At 50.5% G+C, this 22006-nt stretch overlaps 2 protein-coding genes across 7 annotated transcripts; one reads left to right on the top strand and one right to left on the bottom strand.

The window, feature by feature from the left end:
• Nucleotides 1–605: 605 nt before the first annotated feature.
• TXNL4B (thioredoxin like 4B) lies at nt 606–9519 on the bottom strand. Of its 2 annotated transcripts, none has more exons than XM_078616402.1 (3): nt 9315–9519; nt 4773–4924; nt 606–2201 (listed from the first exon to the last, which is right to left on the bottom strand). In XM_078616402.1, exons 1-3 carry the CDS (start codon nt 9444–9446, stop codon nt 2036–2038), a joined length of 450 nt encoding a protein of 149 aa, XP_078472528.1. In that variant the 5' UTR covers nt 9447–9519; the 3' UTR covers nt 606–2035. The 2 variants fall into 2 exon arrangements, with proteins under 2 accessions (XP_078472528.1, XP_078472529.1); XM_078616403.1 differs by having other exon boundaries at nt 4773–4929; nt 9315–9478.
• A 220-nt stretch (nt 9520–9739) lies between these two features.
• On the top strand, nt 9740–21601 carry LOC144734267 (uncharacterized). 5 transcript variants are annotated; one of them, XM_078616399.1, is made up of 4 exons: nt 9861–9908; nt 15040–15159; nt 15551–16410; nt 19190–21601. In XM_078616399.1, exons 3-4 carry the CDS (start codon nt 15581–15583, stop codon nt 20220–20222), a joined length of 1863 nt encoding a protein of 620 aa, XP_078472525.1. In that variant the 5' UTR covers nt 9861–9908; nt 15040–15159; nt 15551–15580; the 3' UTR covers nt 20223–21601. The 5 variants fall into 5 exon arrangements, with proteins under 5 accessions (XP_078472522.1, XP_078472524.1, XP_078472526.1 ...); XM_078616397.1 differs by having other exon boundaries at nt 15531–16410; XM_078616396.1 differs by lacking the exon at nt 15040–15159 and having other exon boundaries at nt 9740–9908; nt 15531–16410.
• The last annotated feature ends 405 nt before the right edge of the window (nt 21602–22006 follow it).

Here is a 22006-nt window from a genome sequence, read left to right as displayed (position 1 = left end):
GTTCCAGACAGCTCTCTGGTGTTGTGATCGAGTCTATCCAGAGCAGGGTTTGCCTGACGTGAACAAACGCTACTTGGCTACATCTCCAAATTTTATAGGTCAGATTGAAGCAGCAGCCAGGGCGATCGATGATAGAGCACTCACCGATCGCTCGCTCACCGGCGGTCAGTCCCCTCCTTGCCACTCTTCTATCGCTACTACTCACTACCACTACGGTGAACTTCATTTACCGATTCCTCCACCACCCCATGTTGAGGACTCGGTCTACCAGACACCGTTTCGTCTCATCTCACACGGTGTTCAACCACCGCACTTGCAGGTTACAACAACTCGCACGCCCACTCACCCGCTCCCTCGCTTGCTCACTCCGCCACACTGCAGGTCACCACATTTCTATTTCTGCTTCTTCGCTCCCACTGCTCCACTTTGGAATTCCCCGTGATTTCTCTTTACAAGCTCAATTCAATAAACGTCTAGACTCTTATTATAATAATTGCATTGGTAATTACCAATGCAATGGTTGTTTGTTTCTGGCCACTTGATATTTTGGGCCAGTGCTGAGCAACTGCTGTGTTTAGTAAGAGTAGAGGCAGCACTGCGGACGATAGAATAAATGTCACTTTATTTTGGGTTGATAAATAACCCTGTTGGAACATCTTACGGATACATCTAGGCCAGCGTAATAAAACAACAAACCGCAACAGATGCAGAGCAATCGCATTACTGGTGGAAGCACTTCTCATTTCCTTAGTGCATGGCTTGCTTTTTAATTGTTGCCTGGAGCGTAAATTTCAACTGGCAGGAGATCCGATCCAACAAAAGAGCATCTCGCTCTCATGAAACGTTCAGCTTTTTAAAGCTTTCCTTCACAGCTGCCAGGTGTTTCAGGGGTTCACGGTGGCCATGCCAGAGACACTGAGCCAGTAACATCGAGAACCTGGGCTTGAACTCAGGTTTAAGCCGCCAGGGTGGCAAGCTGATTGTCTGAGCCTGGCTACCAATAACCGCACAGAAACACCATTGCTATCATAACTCAATTGTGCACTTTCCAGCTCCGGCAACAAAACATTTGGAGATGATTGCCAAACGACGACAATTGATTGAAGGACACAACAGAGGCAACCACCTGGGGCATGGATACTCGGCTCCTGAAGGGATGTCAGAGGTAGTTCCGTGACAAACTTGCGGGGCCATTCTCTGATAATGTCACACTGCTCGCTGCGTTTTCCTGATGGAAATTGCTTTAATTTTGACTTAAAACTTTCGTGACTGCAGGAATTCATATTCTTGGTTCTATCGGTAAAGTCACGTAAATATAAAATAAAAAATACAAATATACAAATTATAAATTGAAAATAATAAAAGCAAAAAACTCACGTTTCGATCGCAACAAAAGCGGTCTTCATCAGGCGGAGTGAAAAGAGGGGGCAAGCCTCCAAATGTAACTGCTGAGAAGGGTTCCAAAGTGAGTGGGCGGGGGACGAGAGCTGCGCAAGCAAAACGAGCTGCGCAGGCAACACGCGATTGTTTTTCTTCTATCTACGTGACTTTACCGAAAGAACCAAGAATATGGAAATGGATTGTCTCATGATGATGCCGAGAGCCGAAACGCACGCCGACGATGAAGCCGTTCTCTTCAGTCTAATGTTGACCAACCCCACTTTCAAAAAACAAACAGAATCTCTGCTCAAATGAGAAATGGGGTGACGCTCATCTCTACTGGCAGCTCTGAGCCAATGGTTAAAATTCCACATTACTATGGCGGGAGCCTGCCTTCCCAAAGGGCAAGGCTGTTGGTCACTCTGTGACGAAAAGACCCCTCGCTAAGCAACAAACACTTGTATCGATCCCAGAGGGACGATCGGTTCCGTTTGACCTCTGACCGGGATTCAAACTCGGTCATATTCTGACAAAGAGACAGCGAGAAACTCCTCGCAGAGGAGAACCGAGCACCGCTCTAGCCACAAGGCCACCGCGTCTGGCGCGAGAGACGGTCACCCACGGTGAGGTTTGCGTGTCAGGCCACGTGGCCTCCTCAGATGCCCTGGTAGAGGAGGTCGTATTGCGCGATGTTCTGCGGATCGATCGGACTGCGCACCATCAGCTTGCCCCGCATGGCCCCGCGGTAAATCACCTCCACCAGGTCGATGAAGTCCTGCTTGCTCTTGAAGCTGCCCACAAACTTTGTGTGGTCGGGCGAGCTGTGAGCGAGGGACAAGACCATGAACGTCAGCGGTTGGTGATCAACAATAAAAACCATCAGTCATCTCCTGATCAAACAATTCACACTATTGTAAACTAAACTATTTTAAATCTTCAAGGTAAGGTGCACTGACCTATATAGCTCTTTTTCAGAAATGACCTGGCCACAAATGATAGCTCAATGAAGTGGCTTATCAAAATGTGGAAATTCATAGCAGGCAAATATTCTCATCCCTTGTTTATAAATATCGAGGGAAAAACCGGAACACCCAGAGAAAAATCCATGCGACCACGGGGAGAACATGCAAACTCCAAATATACAGGCATCAGGGTTGAGATCGAACCCTGTATACGGCTCTCAGCAAGTGGTGGAAAATCCACATTGCTATGGCGGGGACGAACGTATCCATAGAACAACCACTGTTAACTTTCCCATGAAGCAGTAATCGGTGTATTAACCATGGAGGGATGATAGCTGATTATGTATTTTCAAACGGATAAATCTTCCTCAACCTTTTCACTTGCGATTCCTGCCAAAATGATATGATCTCTTGGCTTCCCAGGAGGCAAGTTCTGAAGCCAGATAGGGTGAGATTAGTTTAACTCTATTTACGTAGGGACCACATATTTTCTCACATTAATTATTTACAAATCATTTTGTTCATGAAACGAACAGACAAGATGCCTCATTTCCATATTCGTCTATAAAAACTAGGGTTCAAGTAAAAATAAACCTACGTGTTGAACAAAAATAAAGTTGTTTGTTGTACAATCATTCACAATGCTCTCCACCGTAGTGGATGTCATTGGCCTAAGGCCCTGGATGGAGATGTCGCAAAAAAACATTTCTGAAATCCATTCCAGTGACCTCTTAATCACATTCCGTGGCATTGCCATCTCTCAGCCGCCGTGCGAAAGTGATGTCAGTGAAATTGCAGGAACATGTTTAATGCCGAGAGCCGTTTTTTGGCCAAATAAAGTGAAAACCCAAGTAAAATTATGGCTTTTTTTCCGTGTACTGTGTGTATGTATGTTGAACTTATACTGGTAGGAACGAAGTAGACCAGCCTACAATAGATTATATCGTCCGTCCGTCCGATGTCCGATTACGTGTAGCAACATTGCCCCCTACTGAAAACACTTGGCATGACCCTACAAAAACCTTTAGACTGTGAGGCTTTCCTGGCTAAACAAGTGTAACATTCCCTTATAATTCCCTCAGATAGCTTTCAATTAAAACATTTAAATTAATGAGGCTTTCCTGGCTAAACACGTGTAACCTTCCCTTATAATTCCCTGAGATAGCTTTTAATTAAAACTTTGAAATTAAATAAAAAACTCACAGCGCCCTAAAGCCTACAGCTAGGCCTAAAGCCTAGAACTAGGCCTCAAAATCTCCCTTCAGATCGTCCGATTAGGTGTAGCAACATCGCCCCCTACTGCAAACACTTGGCAGGACCCTACAAAAACCTTTAGACTCAGTGGGGCTTTCCTGGCTAAACAAGTGTAATAATACATTATGTTTATATTCTTTGGTTATTAGTTCCTATCAGTCCACCCCGCAGGGTCCTGTTTTCACACCATATGTAGCCAACCGTGCTTATCGGACGTGCGGCGAGAAAGGACAGCAAACTAAACAGAAATGTAGTTCTGAAGAAAAAAATCTTCAATCCAGATTATTTAAAAGTGCATTGCTCCCAGTCGCTTCCTAATATCTCAAGAGCTGACCAGGGCTAAGACCATCGACTCACTACAATTAACAACCCAGTTGAACCACGTTCATCCGAAACCCACATTCAAACCCGACGTCTTAGCCGTCGCTGGCTCGGTGCCTTAACCCATGAGAGTGAAGCTACGGTTTTTGGCACGAGATAATTTTTTGCTGTAACAAATAATTCACGACCAAGGTACAACGAAAATAAACTGTAGTTCACTACGTTCATGGACAGGGTCACGGAAATAAGGTGGGGAGGTGCCCGACCGAACAATTAACTTTGTAATAATTCCTTTTTATAAATAATTACATTTATTTACAATTTTTCAGTAATTATTTCTCATGATCCAGTGCTACTGTCATCCATCTCGCTCCTGCATAGGTGGCTTATGCTTGACATTTTGTTACGTCCAGTGGACATGATAAACAATTAGAAAATAGATTTGTATTTATTTTAATATAGGTCAACCGGTTTGCATAGGGACAGTCATCGGCCTCGTGTGGTTGCGGGACCTGCGAAACGAAGTTGCAGGCCATGTCTGGCCCACGGGCCGTAACGTTCTTATTAAACTATTTTTATTTTACCGGGTAAGGCCCACTGAGCTAGATAGCTCTTTTTTTGGAGTGACCTGGCCACAATTGATAGCTCAACGAACCGGCTTATCACGTGGAACTCGATAGCAGCCAAATACTCTAAAATGCATATTGATTCTAAATATGCAGGGAAAAACCGGAGGCCCCAGAGAAATATCCACGTGACCACGGGGAGACACCGCAAACTCCAAATATACAACAGGCTCCCCAGCCCTGGGTAGGAAGAGCAGCCGTGTGCAGCTGCATCATACCGAGGCCCTACCCGTAGTCCACCTTCATGTGCTGCCCGTTGAAGAAGAAGATGGTGGAGGGGGTGACCGTGATGTCAAAGTAGTGTGTGTACACGGGCACAGCGCCCACATCCACCAGGTAGATCTCGGCCATTTTGCTCAGATCATGGCTCGTCTTCCATAGCTGCACTGTGCACACACGTGCGCGCGCACACACACACACACAGATGCACATACATAAACTCTCAACTATTTTTATTTTAACAGGTGAGTCCCACCAAGCTATATAGCTTTGTCAGAAGTGACCTGCCACAAAGGATAGTTCAACGAAGTGGCTTATCACGTGGAAATTTATATAAGTCAAAAACTCTAAAACGCGTGTTTCTTAACGTATCGCACGGCATAATGCAGTGATAACAGTTTAGCAGGGTCTACCTCCAGCAGTGTACCCTGGTGGCTTCGGGTCTCGTTCGCTTACGTGCGAGTGTTTGGTTCCGACCACACCACCCCGCTTCTGAAAAAGAGCTATATAGCTCAGTGGACCTTACCTGGTTAAATTTTAAATAGTTTAGTTTTAAGAATTTCTTAGGTATAGACGGAGATTATTTTGATCTCCACCACCACGTGGTCTCGCGCTTCTTCTCTATACGGCTGATGTTGTATCGCTGTGATGATGCCTCCTTCGTATTTGTGAATTGCGTCGTGATGTTCCATGGTTCTGTCGTGGGTGGGTCTACTGGTCTTTGCGTGAGGCTGTGGGTCTCTGTATTCTTCGTAAGGCTGTGATTGTAGTGGAGCAACAGCTGTAAGTTAACATTGAGACGGTTGAGTCTGATGATTGCGTGAGTAGCAGAGTGGTGCACCATCACTCTGATGATGCCCCCTTCATACGAGTCATTAAATGTTCCACGATTCTGTTCTAGGTAACCACAGACTCTGCACATTTAATTTTCCATTTGTGAATCATCATCACCATCATCGAGTGTCCGCATCTGCTGCTGCCATGGTTTGTGTGCGGATGCGGTTCAGGGTTTTGGCCCAAGGAAGCTTCACGGGTGATCGAAGCCAGGGATCTTCTGTGTCGTCGGGTCAGTCACGAGGTGTTTGTGACTTCTTGTCAACTCCCATTCAGCTTTCCAAGCGTTATCATCATCAAAGTTGAAGTTGTTGCATTTAAGTTGCAATGGTCTCGGCGCTGGAAGTTCTTGTGACGCCATCCTCTGGCCACTCTGAGCAAGTGTGATACCGAATAACACTGCAGGCTTTATATGCCTTTTAAACAACGTTTCGGGACCGTGGCACAGTGGCGCTAATTGCACTACGAAGCCAGACGTACGTATGTTGAACTTCCTTCGCACCGTATGTAGTCAACCCGGCTAAATGGAGGTGTGGGGAAAGGACAACAAACTAAAAACAAAAAAAACTGTTCTGAATAAATACGTTTTCAATCTAGATTATTTTAAAGTACATGGCTCCAGTGGCTTCCTAATATCGGATGGAAGAGCATTCCATATGGGCGCCAAAGCGCATCTGAAAGCGCCCGATGCGGTGACCAAAATTTGCTTGATGGTTTATGCTCTTCGATGTGATCAGCAAGGTAATCTGCTTCAGGTGTTGGAAAGAAATGTGTGTAATGAGTGTGACCTTACAATGTATTCGTTCAGCAACCGGAAGCCAATGCAGCTCAGCGAGCACTGAACGGACATGTTCGGAACACACACTTGAGTTTGCGGTTTCCCAGCCATGGCTAACATCAGTGGTGGGTGACACACGGACAAGTCCCAAGACTCCCTCCACATTCGCAGGGTGGTACTGCAGCAAAAGTAATGTCCTATCAATGCCTCACGGCAGGGACTGCGTGGAGAGAGAAAGAGAGGCCTTCACCCAGCACAGAGTGTTGTTGTTGCTCTGGAGACAGGGAGATCAATAATCGATTTTCGGTCGGTGCGTTGTTGGAATTCGTCGCGTTGCTGGAATTCGTCGCGTGAAGGCTGCCAGACAGTAAGACGACATATCACGACGCAATGCCATGGTTTGTGTGCGGATGCGGTTCAGGGTTTTGGCCCAAGGAAGCTTCACGGGTGATCGAAGCCAGGGATCTTCTGTGTCGTCGGGTCAGTCACGAGGTGTTTGTGACTCCTTGTCAACTCCCATTCAGCTTTCCAAGCGTTATCATCATCATCATCAAAGTTGAAGTTGTTGCATTTAAGTTGCATTGGTCTCGGCGCTGGAAGTTCTTGTGACGCCATCCTCTGGCCACTCTGAGCAAGTGTGATACCGAATAACACTGCAGGCTTTATATGCCTTTTAAACAACGTTTCGGGACCGTGGCACAGTGGCGCTAATTGCACTACGAAGCCAGACGTACGTATGTTGAACTTCCTTCGCACCGTATGTAGTCAACCCGGCTAAATGGAGGTGTGGGGAAAGGACAACAAACTAAAAACAAAAAAACTGTTTTGAATAAATACGTTTTCAATCTAGATTATTTTAAAGTACATGGCTCCGTGGCTTCCTAATATCGGATGGAAGAGCATTCCATATGGGCGCCAAAGCGCATCTGAAAGCGCCCGATGCGGTGACCAAAATTTGCTTGATGGTTTATGCTCTTCGATGTGATCAGCAAGGTAATCTGCTTCAGGTGTTGGAAAGAAATGTGTGTAATGAGTGTGACCTTACAATGTATTCGTTCAGCAACCGGAAGCCAATGCAGCTCAGCGAGCACTGAACGGACATGTTCGGAACACACACTTGAGTTTGCGGTTTCCCAGCCATGGCTAACATCAGTGGTGGGTGACACACGGACAAGTCCCAAGACTCCCTCCACATTCGCAGGGTGGTACTGCAGCAAAAGTAATGTCCTATCAATGCCTCACGGCAGGGACTGCGTGGAGAGAGAAAGAGAGGCCTTCACCCAGCACAGAGTGTTGTTGTTGCTCTGGAGACAGGGAGATCAATAATCGATTTTCGGTCGGTGCGTTGCTGGAATTCGTCGCGTTGCTGGAATTCGTCGCGTGAAGGCTGCCAGACAGTAAGACGACATATCACGACGCAATGCCCTATCCACAAATACAATACCTGTCAACCCATACTGTTTACCCATATTCTTGTACAGGGAAATTGAGTTTTTAGGTCCATACGGCATACAGCCGTTTCAATACGGGCAACAAAAAAACGTGACTGTTTGTTTGTGTTTCTCCCTTGTGATGGGACTTAGCAGGATGAACGTTGAGATTATAAGGGCACGGGGTGACCAATAAGGTCTGAATTGGTCTGTAATGAGGTAGGCACTGATAAGGGGTGGACAGGTATCCACAGATACGAAGGAGACATCACAGCGATACACTCCGCTGCTCCTGACGCAGTTGGTGCTCTGCATCTACATCGGCCATACGAAAGAAGAACAAGAAGAAGATCTCGCAGAGGATTGACTAAAGCAGTGGTTCCTCTTAACCTGTGGTGCACGCACCCCCTGGTGGTGCGAGATGCCCTTTCTGGGGGTGCAAGACATGGTCAGATTTTTGTTAATAGGTAAATATTCGAAAACACAAATTAAGCAGGGGCACGTAAGTACAACTACTTTGTTTCATCAAACCCTATGTAGTTATTAACATTGTACATTTTTTTTACGAGTGAGAACCAAAGATGTGTAAGTCTGCAGTAAAAGTTAAGAACCACTCGAATAAAGGGATTGTGAATTATAATTACGATGTACGGATAGGTCGGCCGATGTGTTGTACAAGTTCTGCTGCTTTGCATACCTGCCAACCCCTTATGAGTGCCCTACCTTATTACAGACCAACTCAAATCTTATTGGTCACCCCGTGCCCCTTATACATCTCAACGTTCATCCTGTACAAGAATACGGGGTAAACCGTATGGGTTGACAGGGATGGGTTTGTATAAATGTCCCCCTCCATCGCTCTTCACTCTTCTTGGGTTCCACTCGGCCCACCAAACTTCCCGGGGTGGCCACCGCGTTCATGCACGGGCATCGTCATCCTGTGGGAGAGAGTGCGGCTCGACATTTTAAAGGCAGAGCGAGAGCATCTCTGTAGGAGCTAGGAGATGTCAACGACTTCGCCTGGTCTACAGGAAGTCGTGGTTCCGATCTCGACCCTGACGCCTGCTGCTGCTGTATATTTGTAGTTTGCGTGTCTCTCTCGCTCTCTGTGGCCGCGTGTATTTTTCTCCGGGTCCTTCGGGTTTCATCTCCACATTTAGACTCAACATCACGCGTTTAGAGTGTTCGGCTGCTGCTATAAATGTCCACACAATAAGCCACTTGGTTGAGCTGTCGCTTGTGCTCGCCAGGTCGCTTCTGAAGAGGAGCTACTTAGCCCAGTGGTAGAATAAAAACGCCTTTGCCTCCCCAGTGTTAAACATCAACACTGGGGAGGCAAAGGCGGCCGGGCGTGGTGGTTGCTGCACCCCCCCCCCCGTTCCCACCTCGCGTGCCGAGTCGGCCTTCACAGGTGCTGCTACTCGCTACAGGCCCGTGTGGGCTACACGGGGGACCTTCGTCTGTATGGGTCACGACCCTGACGATGAGCCTCACTCATCCTCGCCCTCACCGTCTCGTCCAGGTGCCGGCAGCTCGGCTCCTCGCTCCTACCGAAGCGCAGCACCAGCACCCTGTCCGCCACGTTCCTGATGGCCGCGTCCACCTCCGCCTTGCAGCCCAGGTGCGGCAGCATGTAGCTCATGGTGGACCAGCGCAGAGACGCCGTGCGTGATGACGTCACCCCGGCCTGATGTGATGACGTGCCCCGGCCTGACGTGATGACGTAACCTTGGCCTGACGTGATGACGTAACCCCGGCCTGACGTGATGACGTAACCCCAGTCTGACGTGATTACGTAATCCCGGCCTGACGTGATGACGTAATTCCGGCCTGACGTGAGAACGTAACCCCGGCCTGACGTGATGACGTAACCCCGGCCTGACGTGATGACGTACGCAGCACTTGGCCTTGTCGATATTGGGACGCGATGACGTCTTTTCGCTCGGCGTGATGACGTCCCGGCGCGTGCCCTCCTCCCCCGGTTCGCGTTTGTGCACCACGTGGTGCTCGGGCGCCAGAGGTCGCGACCTCTGCACTGTGAACCCGGCTGAGCCCCCCCCACGTGCTCAGCACGTGGGAGGCGCAGAGGGCAGCGAGGGAGACGGTGAGAGACGCTCACACAGAGAGACTCACAGAGACAATCACAGAGCGACGCTCACAGAAACACAGAGACACTCACAGAGAGAATCACGACACACTCACAGAGATACACTCACAGACTCACAGAGACAGTGAGACACTAACAGAGACACACTCAGAGACTCACAGAGACAGTGAGACACTCACAGAGACAATCACAGAGAGACTCACAGAGACAATCACAGAGAGACTCACAGAGCGACGCTCATAGCAACACAGAGACTCTCACAGACACTCACAGAGAGAATTACGGGACACTCACAGGGATACACTCACAGACTCACAGAGACAGTGAGACACTAACAGAGACACACTCAGAGGGACACTGACATAGACACTCACGCAGACACTCAGAGGGAGACTCACAGAGAGACTCACAGATACAGATAGACACTCACAGAGACACACTCACAGAGACACACTCAGAGGGACACTGACATAGACACTCACGCAGACACTCAGAGGGAGATTCACAGAGACACACTAACAGAGACGGTGATACTCACACGGACACTCACAGACACGCAGAGACGGCGAGACTGTCACAGACAAAGATCGCCCGTATAGGCTGTAACAGACTGTTGGGGCAAGTGCTGTTAGCGACTAGCACCTATGAAGGCCGGTACGGCACACGAGGGGGTGGGTACCCGGGGAAACACCCGGATATCAGGAGGTTTCATTTAACGCTCCGTCGCTGCACCGTACTGCTATCTCTTTAACCTGCCTCTCAGACCAAGCCTCCAGGACCAGCTCTTCCCAGGGAGTCTCCCATCTCTACACTAACCAGGCCCAAACTTGCATTCACGGCTCCTAACTCGTTCCTGTAAATGACACGAAACCGTGAATGCGTGCGGGACTCTCTGAACGAGGTTAATTTGTAGACAGCAGAAGGGTCGACTGCCACCACCAGGACGGCCCTCCCGTCATCCCCGGCACTGTGATGCACACACTGTGGCCACGTAACCCTGCAAAGTGGCAATCAATGAGACCACTGCCACTACGCCGGTTATGTCTTTGACTAGGAGATGTTTACCACCTCGCCTGGTATACACGAGGTCGTGGGCTTGATCTTGATGCCCGCTGTATGTTTGGAGTTTGCGTGTTTCTCTCCCCGTGGTCTCGTGGATTTTTCCACGGGTCCTCCGGTTTTTCCCTCCACATTTAGATTCAACGTCATGCGTTTAGAGCAGGGGTCTCAAACTCAAATTACCTGGGGGCCGCTGGAGGCAGTATCTGGGTGAGGCAGTATCTGGGTGAGGCTGGGCCGCATCAGGTATTCCACAAAAAAAACTTTGCTAAAAAAATCCAAACTTCTCAAATGTCATTACTAACAGTTATTTAACTTCAATGGGTTCTTCTGAACATGAATAGAATATTGAAGAACATGAACGGTTCTTCTGAACATGGCTTCTCTTGCCTACTTCTTGCTGCCAGAGACCTGGCAGCGCTTCCTCTCACATAGCTGAGCCACATTTGGCTTGAGGGAGGAAGCAGTTGAGACCCTCAGTATGGCTTGAAGATGATCATCAGTAAGTCTGGACCTGTACTTGGACTTATTGAAGTTCAAGGTGGAGAAGAGCTTTTCACACAAATATGTGCTCCAAAAAAGGCACATGGTCCGCTTGAACATTCGGGAAAGCTCAGGGAAGCTGGGGTTCAATTCTCGCAAAAATTGCCCAAGCTTGTCTTCTTTTCCACTCACCTCCCTGAACTTGGCTTTGAGGTCAGAGTTGCACTGCAGGTCAATGAGCTCCATTTGAAGCACAGGAGGGGCATCTTGCACATCAAAGGAGAAGGGATCCGCAAAAATTTGAAAAGTGGCTCTGTGCGTCTTGAAGTCTGCAAATCTGTGATCAAATTCCTCCTGTAGCCTCAAAATGGCATCAACATACTTCTCACCACTGAATGGTGTGCCTGCATTCATGAGTGCCTTGCATGCTGGGAAATGGCAAAGGTTTGTCTGAGAGAGCTGGGCTTTCCATAACACAAGTTTTGTGGAGAATGCTCTCACGTCATAGGCAGCACTGACGAGCTGCCCCTGGCCTTGTAACTTCTTGTTCAGTACATTCAGCTCATGCGTGATGTCAACAAGAAAAGCTAAGTCCATGAGCCATTTGGGATCACTTAGCACAGGAACAGCCACCCCATCCTTCTCCATGAAGGCTTTCACTTCTGTTCTCAACTCAAAAAATCTCTTCAAGACGTTTCCCCTGCTGAGCCAACGTACCTCGGTGAAGTAGAGCACATCCTCATATTCTGACTCCATTTCCTCTAAAAAAGTACGGAAAATCCGGTGCTTTAAGCCCCTGGATCTGATTTGGTTGATGCATTTCACAACAACAGACATCACATTGTCCAACTTCAGGCATTTGCTGCAAAGGGCCTGCTGATGGATGATGCAGTGCAGAGCAATGGCCTCCTCCACACCCTCCTCTTCTAGTTTTCTTTGAACAAGTGCCACCAGTCCATTTTTCCTCCCTGTCATTGATGGCGCTTCGTTCGGTTGTTATTCCAACAAACTTCTTCCATGGCAAACCGGCATTCACAATGGCATCACACAGCTGGCAAAATATCTCCTGAGCGGTGGTGTGGCCATGCATTGGAATTACTGTGAGCAACTCCTCCATCACTTCAAAATTGTCATCAACACCACGGACATATATTGTGAGCTGGGCAGTGTCAGTGATGTCTGAACTCTCGTCAAGAGCGACTGAGTATGCATTGAAAAATTTGGCTTTCTCACGCAGTTGATCATAAATGTCACTTGACAGGTCAGAAATGCGCTCTGCCACGGTGTTAGCAGAAAGGCTGATGTTGCTAAACTGACCTTTCTTTTCCGGACAGACTATACTTGCAGCGTGTAAGATGCACTTTTTGATAAACTCGCCTTCTGTGAATGGCTTTCCTGCCTTAGCAATCATCTCACTAACTACGTAGCTTACTTCGACTGCTGCATTATTCTCTTTGGTTGCTTTCTTGAAGACATTTTGTTGCCTCAGTAGACATGTTTTAAGATTGGCAACCCGGTTGGCTCTCTCAACTCCCTGGTATTTTGCATACTCCTCAGCATGTCTAGTTGAGTAATGGCGTTTGAGGTTGTATTCCTTGTGCACCGCAACTTTTTCTGTACAAATAAGGCACGTCGGGGTGCTCATGTGCTCAACAAAAAAATATTGCATCTCCCACTTTTCCTGAAATTGTCTGTGCTCGTCACCAACCTTTCTCTTCACTGCAGGCTTTGAAAAAGACATGATTGGGGTTGTGTAACAAGATATATATTCATTCCACTTGCTGTCGCTCACGCAATAAAGTTTCAGTCAAGTGTTTAGCCAACCAGCGACGCACGGAGACGTAATTTCCGCAAATGCACGTCATTTCCGCTTTTTCCGGTAACAACAGGTGCGTAGATTATGGGGGGGGGGGGGTAATGCGTTCCCATCAGATTTCGTCCCCACACCCCAGTCACAGGCAGACACAGCTGTAGCGGCTGCTACTATACACGCTTCTCTGTTCAAAGCACGGGGATCTGAGCCGGGATGAGCTGTGGATCTGCGCTTTGACGCGCTCCTGTGCGCGCACAGTGGAGAGCCGAAAGAGGGAGAGGAGAGAACTATATGAGGCAGCGTCATTGTGTGACCACGGGGTTCAAATGCTGCTGGCCACTGTCGGGGCTTTCGCTGCCTTCAGTCACATCATCACATTTTTCTATACATTTTTGTGCTTACTTTGTGCCGGCGTGTTGGCTTGCCTGCGTTCCGGGACTTATTTGAGCAGATCCGGTACCTCTCGTATCGAAAAAAATATGAATATTAAAAAAGTTTTTAAAGAAATGATTATAATGTAATCACTAGAAAATTACGGAGCCCCTGTTGACATCGGTGGATGAATTACTAATTTGTGGCCACGCAATAACAAGATAATCTAATAAGTTATATATAAAGCTTTCTTATCAACAGCATCACAATTTCATAAAATAACAAATGCAGACTTCTAAGATGAACCAAAATAATTATGCACATCGTCATGTACAGTCTGTGGCTCGGTGCGTAAATGTCACCACCAGAGGATGAGGGAATTTAAATCATAAAAATTCATCCACACATTTCAGGTGTAAATAATAATGTAAAACAGCCCAGACTGTAAAATGTAGATATTAGCTCAATGACGTGTTATAAACTGCTGCGGTTTAGAATAATCCGTCTGCGTAAAGAAGCTCCCAAAACCTCACAGCGCAGCGTGTGCGTAAAGGAGCCGTGGTGTCCCTTGAATTTGCCTTCAATTTAACAAATTGTGTGTGTGTGTTCCGTTCGTTTTCTCCGCTGGACACAGAAGTCGCCTTTGCTCAAGATGCCACTTTATTAATCACTGACACAAAGACTGATACCGTCACTGCAGTATAGCCTAAATAAGTCCCACTGCAATGTAAGTGGCATGTGTGTGCTGTTTTAAGCGTCGTTTTATGTGCGTTCCGGGACCTGTGCTCGTCGTACCTGCGCTGTCATATGTACTTAGCGTTCCGGCACCTTGTGATTTACAAATGAAGCACAGGATACATCATGACCTGCGCGAAAGAGGGCGGAAAACTATGAATTTCACCCTCCTGCTCTCCGCACATCCAAAGCCACTCTTTTCTCTCCCGGCTCTCTCTCACTCTCACACGTACACAAACACACTCACACACGACCCCGCCCCCCATGTCACTCACATGCATGCCGCATTCACTGGACAGGCACACAGTAGGAAACCAGAACATCATAACATTGTCCCACACAGCAGCTAACAGCGGGGTTGCTACAATATAAAACTCGCGGGCCGCACTAACATTAAACTTTCATATTAAGGTGGGGGCCACAAAATATTGTCCCGAGGGCCGCAATTGGCCCGCGGGCCGCGAGTTTGAGACCCCTGGTTTAGAGTCTTTGGCTGCTAAAGAAATCCGCGTGATGAGCCACTTGGTTGAGCTATCATTTGTGGCCAGGTCGCTTCTGAAGAATAACCCTATATCGCTCAGTGGGCCTTACCTGGTAAAATAAAAAAACTGTTGAGTTTAATTAGTACAGCATAACCTGCATTGCCTACTGCTCCCCCCGCATTAGGTCTCGGGGGCTGCGTCCTGTGAGCCGGCCATACCTGATCACTGAGGGCACAGGCTAAGGGCGACAGCTTATTCAAACTACTTTCTCCTGTAAATCATAAGAGACTCATCAGACAGAAAGGTGAGTGCAAGCTGGAAGCAAATCATAGTAACAACTCACTTTAGTCAAGGAACATAAACCATCACGCGAACTCCGGTCATCCTCGCTGCGGCTTTTGGCTGGCCATCGAACGAATACGGTCGCCGCATCGCGCGCTGCGGCCGTCTGGAACGCTCTTCCGATATTAAGAAGCCACTAGAGCTATGCACTTTTAAATCTAGATTGAAAACTAATTTTTTTAAACTGATTTTTGTCTTTAGTTTGTTGTCTTTCCCCCGCACCTCCAATTAGCATGGTTGATTACATACGGTACGAAAGAAGTTCAACGTACATACTCAAGCCTGCGTGTATTTGTGACGAGGTGGGGCGTGGTGTGGGTGATTTATCCGTAGGTCTCCGTGCGCCGTATCAGTTGCAGGGGCCGCATCCAGGAGACACGGCGATGATGCTGGGCCCAGCTCTGCTCCGCGTGGCTCGGTGCGCAGTGTGGCGCCACCGGGTGGCGCGTGTGCCCTGTCGTGGCGAGCCCTCCGTGGTCGCCTTCCGCCAATACTTCACCAACTCCGACGCCGGGAACAAAGATCCGCGTGACGCCAGGGGCAACACCGTCTCCGACGCCAGGACCAAAGATCCGCGGAAGGACAGTGGCAACCGGAGAGAGGACGTCAATGGCAAGGAACGTGTCGTCGATCTGGATTTGTGGAAGAGCATCGCAAGCAAAAGCATCCCACGGGAAGCGTCGGCGGACGACGCGGCTACGCACGGCGTCGCTGCCAGCGCCGACAATCGAGAGGAAGCCCCTCGCGAGCCCGGGGCTCCAAGCATCGCCGAGCGAGCAGAAGCCCCTCAGGAGCCCAGTGCTCTGAGCACTGGCGAGCGAGAGGAAGCCGCTCGCGAGCCCGGCGCTCCGAGCACCGACGAGCGAGCAAATTCCGTTGGTGAGCCCGCCGCTCCGGAGTCGGCGCCGGAGCTGGCGGATGGGCACGGCGGTCTGAGCGCGGCGGTCGAGCTAGCTGGAGTGGGCTCGGCGGAGGCAACGCTGCAGCTCATCGGGCTGTGGCGCGAGGCGGGCAAATCCGTGCCGAGCGTCATGACCGACGCGCAGATCCAGGAGTACCTGGAGATGACGAGCAAGTCGATGCGCCAGCGGTTCCTCCGCTTCCTGCACAAGCGCGAGTGCATGAAGGATGCGAGGAAGCAGAAGCAGGAGGCGAAGAGGGAGGAGCGTAAACTACTGCCGCCAAAGGAAGAGGCCCCCGAGTTGCCTCTCAGGTACTTTGGGGGGGGGCGGGGGGGGGCTGGTTAAGGGTGAACAGTCGAGGAATAAACAATCGTGGTACGTTTATTAATTAGTGATGATAATGACACGGTCGATACCATGGGAGATAACGGCACCTGGCTTGTGACATCGCAAGATGACGTGTGCAGTTAATCCTTTCACATGCCAATGACATACGTGACGTGCATCATCAGCATCGGAATGAAACCGAGGCTCCCACAATGCTATTCGAGAGGGCGTGTGGCACAGTGTGGCGCCAGCTATCGTTCCCCTGCAGGTCTCTGCGGCGAGTAACAACGTCTTTAAATAAATTTAACGCCGAGCCGCTGCGCGTTGAGATTCAGCGGTGAACGGGACACCCCACCCTGAAACTTGCAGACGCCTATGAAACGGGGAAGGGTTAATGTCATCAGGAGGGGATGGGCATGAGATGGGACCCGCATCGCTTCTGGTAAATAAAGGATTTTATTTATCAACGTATTCCACCTGGAAAAAAACCTCTTGAGATGGGAAATGTCATTTGCATCGGTGTCCACGGTCGTCGATTGGCCCGCAGCAAACAAAAAGTGGCGCACATACACACACTAAGAATCTCAACCTCCCCTTCGCCTCTTGCCCGTCCCTTCTAGCCCCTTGGTTTTGTTCGTCTCTCCTCATCCTTCCTCTCCCCATAGAAAAATCCATGCTCCCGCTCGTTGTCCCCACCTTGGCGGGGCAGCGAGCCCCGATTTTGTTTCTTTCCTTCCCCTACACCCAGGAGTATTGGAGTCTCCGGGACTTTTTTTCTGTGACACTCCCTTCCTACGTCGCGGTTTATGCTCTTAATACCGGGCTCTTGTTGAATTACAAGAAAAAAATATCTTAACAATTATATTGCTGCACTGCCGGCTGCTGCTGGCAAGGCGGCCCCACAACAGCGGTGGCGTTCTCCAGCCCCTGGTTTACGCCCCATGGTTGGTGGTCGTCCAAGCGCAGTACGGGCTCAAGTCTGCTTAGCTCCTGAGACCCAACGGGTTAGGGCGCCGTTCTGTGTTCAATTGGACATGATCTCTTCGTATAACCTTGATAACACGGAATGCATGAGACACTGTGTGTGTGTTTGTTCATCCGTGGTGGTGGTGGTGATCGGTAGCGTAGCGGTTGGCGCGCTACGCTACGAACCCGGCGACCCGAGTTCGGTTCCCACTCACGGCCAACACGATTATCTGAACCGGTCCTGGGCCTCCCCTAGGTTGACTCAGCCTCAAATGAGTACCTGGTGCGGTGTGTAAACATCATCACTGGGGAGACAACTGTCGCTAACAGCACTTGCCCTAACAGTCTGTTTAAGGCTATACGGGGGATCTTTGTCTTTGTGTACCTCACTGCGCGCCTTGGTGGCAGTTTAGCCTCTGCGTGTTTTGTTTTTCTCGAGGAGCCCAAAGTTATTTCGGTGCCTTGGCGCTCGCCCGTCAACTCATTTGGTACTCTAGCACCACACTGCGCTTCTCGCAGCTTACCACCCGGCACCGTGGGGGGGGAGGGGTGCGTCACGGTGCCGCGTATGACGGACGCACCCCCGCGGGTCGCCATTCAGACGACGTGGCCAGTTTTACTTTCGCCACCATCATCGTCGTCGTCGCCGCCGTCGCTTACAGAGGTGGCGGCAGCGGCAGCAGCCATGATAAATCCGCTGTTGGATGAAGGTCTCTCCCCAAGCCGTGGCCATCTCAGTTGGCCGTGCGGCAACACAGTGTTCCCTCCGGCACTTACCCACGAGCCAATTCCGTTGTTCGTCTAAACCACCAGCTATTGTTCCTCCTGTTGCCCAAGCCCACTCTTCCTCACGGTCGCATCACACCGTTCACTTGCCTATGTTCTTTAATCCACGTGTTGCACTCAGTGTAATTCTTCGCAGCTTGTTGCTCACAATGTGGCTTGTCATTGTGGCGCAGTGGCAAGAACACTTGACTAACAACCACAAGACTTCCAATTCCCAAGGCCATCATGCCTTCTGGGTTCATAAAATATCTACTGCTTTGTAGAAAGTTGACGGTTGGTTGTGTTGGACATTTGTGGGAAAGAGCTTTATAGCTCATCGGATCCTCCAGTATAAATAAAAATTTGGATTCTGTTGTGGATAGACTGGCCCAGAATGTCGTAGAATGCACGTGGTTTACACGCGCGCAATGTTCACGCACACCGTGGCATTAGGGTGGCACCCAGAGGTTGTGACCCCAGGGGAGACCATGGGTGGGGGGGGGGGGGCTTCTGTAATATTTTTTTCACAGATGACCACCTGCACTGGTGGTCCTTGCGGGCCAGGCCTCCGCTGGCCATCACTTGTGAGATCTAGCATTAGAAAGGAAGCGATGGCGAGGCGTACTGCCACGGTGGCTAGGAGATGTTCACTACCTCGCCTGGTATACAGGAGGTCGTGGGTTCGATCCCAACCCTGACGCCTGCTGTATATTTAGAGTTTGCGTGTCTCTCTCCCTGTGGTCGTGTGGATTCTCCTCCGGGTCCTCCGGTTTTTTCCTTCACATTTAGAATCAACATTACGCGTTTAGAGTATTTGGCTGCTATACATTTCCATGCGATGATGATAAGCCACTTCGTTGAGCTATAATGTTGTGGCCAGGTCGCTTCTGAAAAGGAGCTACATAGCTCAGTGGGCCTTACCTGGTAAAATAAAATAAAAAATGGTAGTGACACCGGAAATGGCCATGACCATGTCTTGGTCTCGCCTCGCCGAACCTGACCACGTGCTGCGATTTTCTCCCCATTCTCCAGGAACAGCTTCCTGTTGACGTTCTGGGCCCGCTCGGAGGAGCGCGCCTTTGACTGGCGTCTAGCGCAGGCCATGCAGCACGGCCAGCCGCTCGTCATCGATATGAGCTATGACGACATGATGAACTCGCGTGCGTCGCGCAGCTGCGCCGAACAGATCATCGAGCTCATGTCCAGCAACCGGCGCGCGCTCGATCCCTTCCACCTTCACCTGTGCGGCTACGCGCCGGGTGACGCCAGCGGCCGGACGGCCAGCGCTGCGCTGGCCCGGCTCTACGGCGCCGACGCACTGCGCCGGATCCTCGTCACCGAGACGGAGCGCTCCTACCTGGAGCTGTTCCCCCATGAGCGGCTCGTCTACCTGACGGCCGACTCGCCCAACGTGCTGCGCGAGTTCGACCCCTCGGCCGTCTACGTGGTGGGCGGCTTCGTCGACCTGTCCATCGAGACCGGCGTGTCGCTGGGCCGCGCCAAGCGCCAGGGCCTGGCAACGGCACGGCTGCCGCTGGAGAAGTACCTTAGCTGGGGCCTGGGCGGTAAGAACCTGACCCTCGACCAGGTGGTGAAGATCCTCGACCGCGTCAAGGACACGGGCGACTGGAGCGACGCGCTGCGCTTCGTGCCGCGGCGCAAGCTCAAGAATACGACCGACGCGGACTTCGCCGCTGGCCGCCACGGCCACCAGCACGGCCAATATGGTCAGCAAGGCCAGTACGGCCGGCACGGCCAGCAGGGCCGGCCCTTCGACAACCAGAGAGCTTTCAGACCCGGGTCGGATGCCGGGGTGCGGCGGGGGCCAGGCGGGCAGCGCGCGGGCAACTGGGGGCAGGGCGGGGAGGCGAGAGGCGGGAGTGCGGGCGACACCGGACGGGACGGAGGCGGGCGGAGTGGAGCGCGGAGAGAAGCGTGGCGATGGCAAGGGGACGACTCCAATGGGTATGAGTGGCACGGCGCCAAGGGTCACGGGACTAAGGGTCACGGGCCAAAGGATGGCTTCCTCAGCACCTGGCAATCAAAATCACCGGACAAGCGGTGATTAGTGGCGGCCGCGCCACGTGCCCCGTGATGTTAAAAACATCTTCGCGTTTATATTCCGCGGTGTCGGGGGGCGCGCGTGCATGTCTGTCCTCGCAAATGAGCGTTGGCCGATGCTCGATACTGTCGGCAGCCCCGAAGCAGTGGTGGAAATTTGTCACTCACATGTCGGGGGGTTAATCTGTGCAGTGGACAACCGCTGGTGACTCCAGCAAAGCCGCTCGTAGTTTTATTGACCCCCATGGACATCATGGGCTGGGGTGGTGCTGCTCGCTCGGTATGAACGGAGCGCTCTCGCCAGGGCGACGCCTGAAATTGCACCACGCCGGATGTACTTTTGTATGTTGAACTTCTATCGCACCGTACGTAGCCAACCGCGCTAATCAGAGGTGCGGTGGAAGGACAACAAATTAAACACAAAAAGCAGAAATGCTTTTCAATCTAGTTGATTTAACAGTGCACAGAGCATTCCAGATGGCCGCAGAAGCACATCTGAAAGTGTGCGATGCGGTGTTTGATGGCTGGCCAAAAGCCGCTGGGTGGAAGGTGCTCTGCAGCAGGGAGTGAGCATTCACAACGGGCGTCCCCGTCATGCACACACGCACAGTCACACTCGCAGTCACACACCCACGGCGCTTGAACACCGACATTCAGCATTTTCCGATGACCAAGTCGCCCGGAATGCGCCCACACTCGTCATATCTCAGGAGCTAAGTGGGGTTGAGCCCGGATAATGCTCGGATCGTCGCCCACCACAAAACAGATGTCTCTCTCGATTTAAAGCTTTCGTGACTGCAGGGATTCATCTTCTTGGTTCTTTCGGTAAAGTCACGTGACTTTACCGAAAGAACCAAGAAGACAGATGTCCCTCCTTCTGGGAGTGCATAATTATCCGCAGCATTGGTTTAACACGAGCAAACTGTGGACCGGTTTCGACACTCAGTGTGTCATCAGCAGATTCAGGTGCTATAGGTGACTGCGGGGCCAAGTCGTCAGCAGAGTGCAGCGCAGCAAAATCCATGCTTGTGCTGTACTATGCTCCAACATCTGTGCTCCCCACCTTCACCAACCCACAAAGACCAGCGTGGTGAAGTGTGTTCTAATAACCCCCACGACCCGCGTGGCGTGGCGTGGTGAGGCCCTTATCCAGCAGTGGATCGATAGAGAGGACGGTAAGTGCACACGCTGCCCCAGCTCTCTGCACCACCCACGCGCCGGGTGGAGTGATGCTGTCCGTGTGATTTGTATTTGGCTGCGTGAATCCACATCTTTGACACAGGCCTGTGCCTCGCCTGTTCCCACCGCCGCGCATTCCTGCTCTGTAACAGCGCTGTTGTACACTGCGTAATGCTGTCAATAATAAATGTTACGGTAATGGGACGGTGTGACTTGCTATTTATGGGGTTTAAATGTGTTAACGTGTCATTACTTGTTTTCTATGTATGTGTGTACGAATGTGGATAGCGGTGGTGTGATTACCGCGCTGCGCAAGGAACCCGGCGTACTCTGCCTCAAATGAGTACCTGGTGCGGTGTGTAAACATCGCCACAAGAGAGACAAATGCGGCCGGGCGTGGTGTTGGCCATCCACTCCCTCGTGTGCCGTGCCAACCTTCATAAGTGCTCACGAACAGCGGTTGCCCCAACAGTCTACTAAGGCTACACGGAGAATCTTTGTTTTGTCTGTAGTATGTGTAATGAGCGACTTCCGCGACACGTCGTGTAGAGGGTACTTCTTTTATTTCTCACACTGGGCACAACACAGGCCAACCTTATTCTTCTCACT

The sequence above is a fragment of the Lampetra planeri genome, chromosome 50, assembly GCF_965212315.1.
Source record: "Lampetra planeri chromosome 50, kcLamPlan1.2.h2, whole genome shotgun sequence".
Taxonomy (NCBI): Eukaryota; Metazoa; Chordata; class Hyperoartia; order Petromyzontiformes; family Petromyzontidae; genus Lampetra; species Lampetra planeri.
Note: the sequence above shows the minus strand (reverse complement) of the source record. Positions and strands in the feature narration are given on the sequence as shown.

Excerpts from the sequence above, each read along its gene's own strand:
- TXNL4B (XM_078616402.1), bottom strand. The coding sequence starts at position 9,446 with ATGAGCTACATGCTGCCGCACCTGGGCTGCAAGGCGGAGGTGGACGCG. Across the intron at positions 4,925-9,314 it reads GCCGGCACCTGGACGAGACG|CTATGGAAGACGAGCCATGA; the intron begins GTGAGGGCGAGG and ends TGCACAGTGCAG. Across the intron at positions 2,202-4,772 it reads CACATGAAGGTGGACTACGG|CTCGCCCGACCACACAAAGT; the intron begins GTAGGGCCTCGG and ends CCTCGCTCACAG.
- LOC144734267 (XM_078616396.1), top strand. The coding sequence starts at position 9,755 with ATGACGTCCCGGCGCGTGCCCTCCTCCCCCGGTTCGCGTTTGTGCACC. Across the intron at positions 9,909-15,530 it reads AGAGGGCAGCGAGGGAGACG|GTCTCCGTGCGCCGTATCAG; the intron begins GTGAGAGACGCT and ends ATTTATCCGTAG. Across the intron at positions 16,411-19,189 it reads GCCCCCGAGTTGCCTCTCAG|GAACAGCTTCCTGTTGACGT; the intron begins GTACTTTGGGGG and ends CCCATTCTCCAG.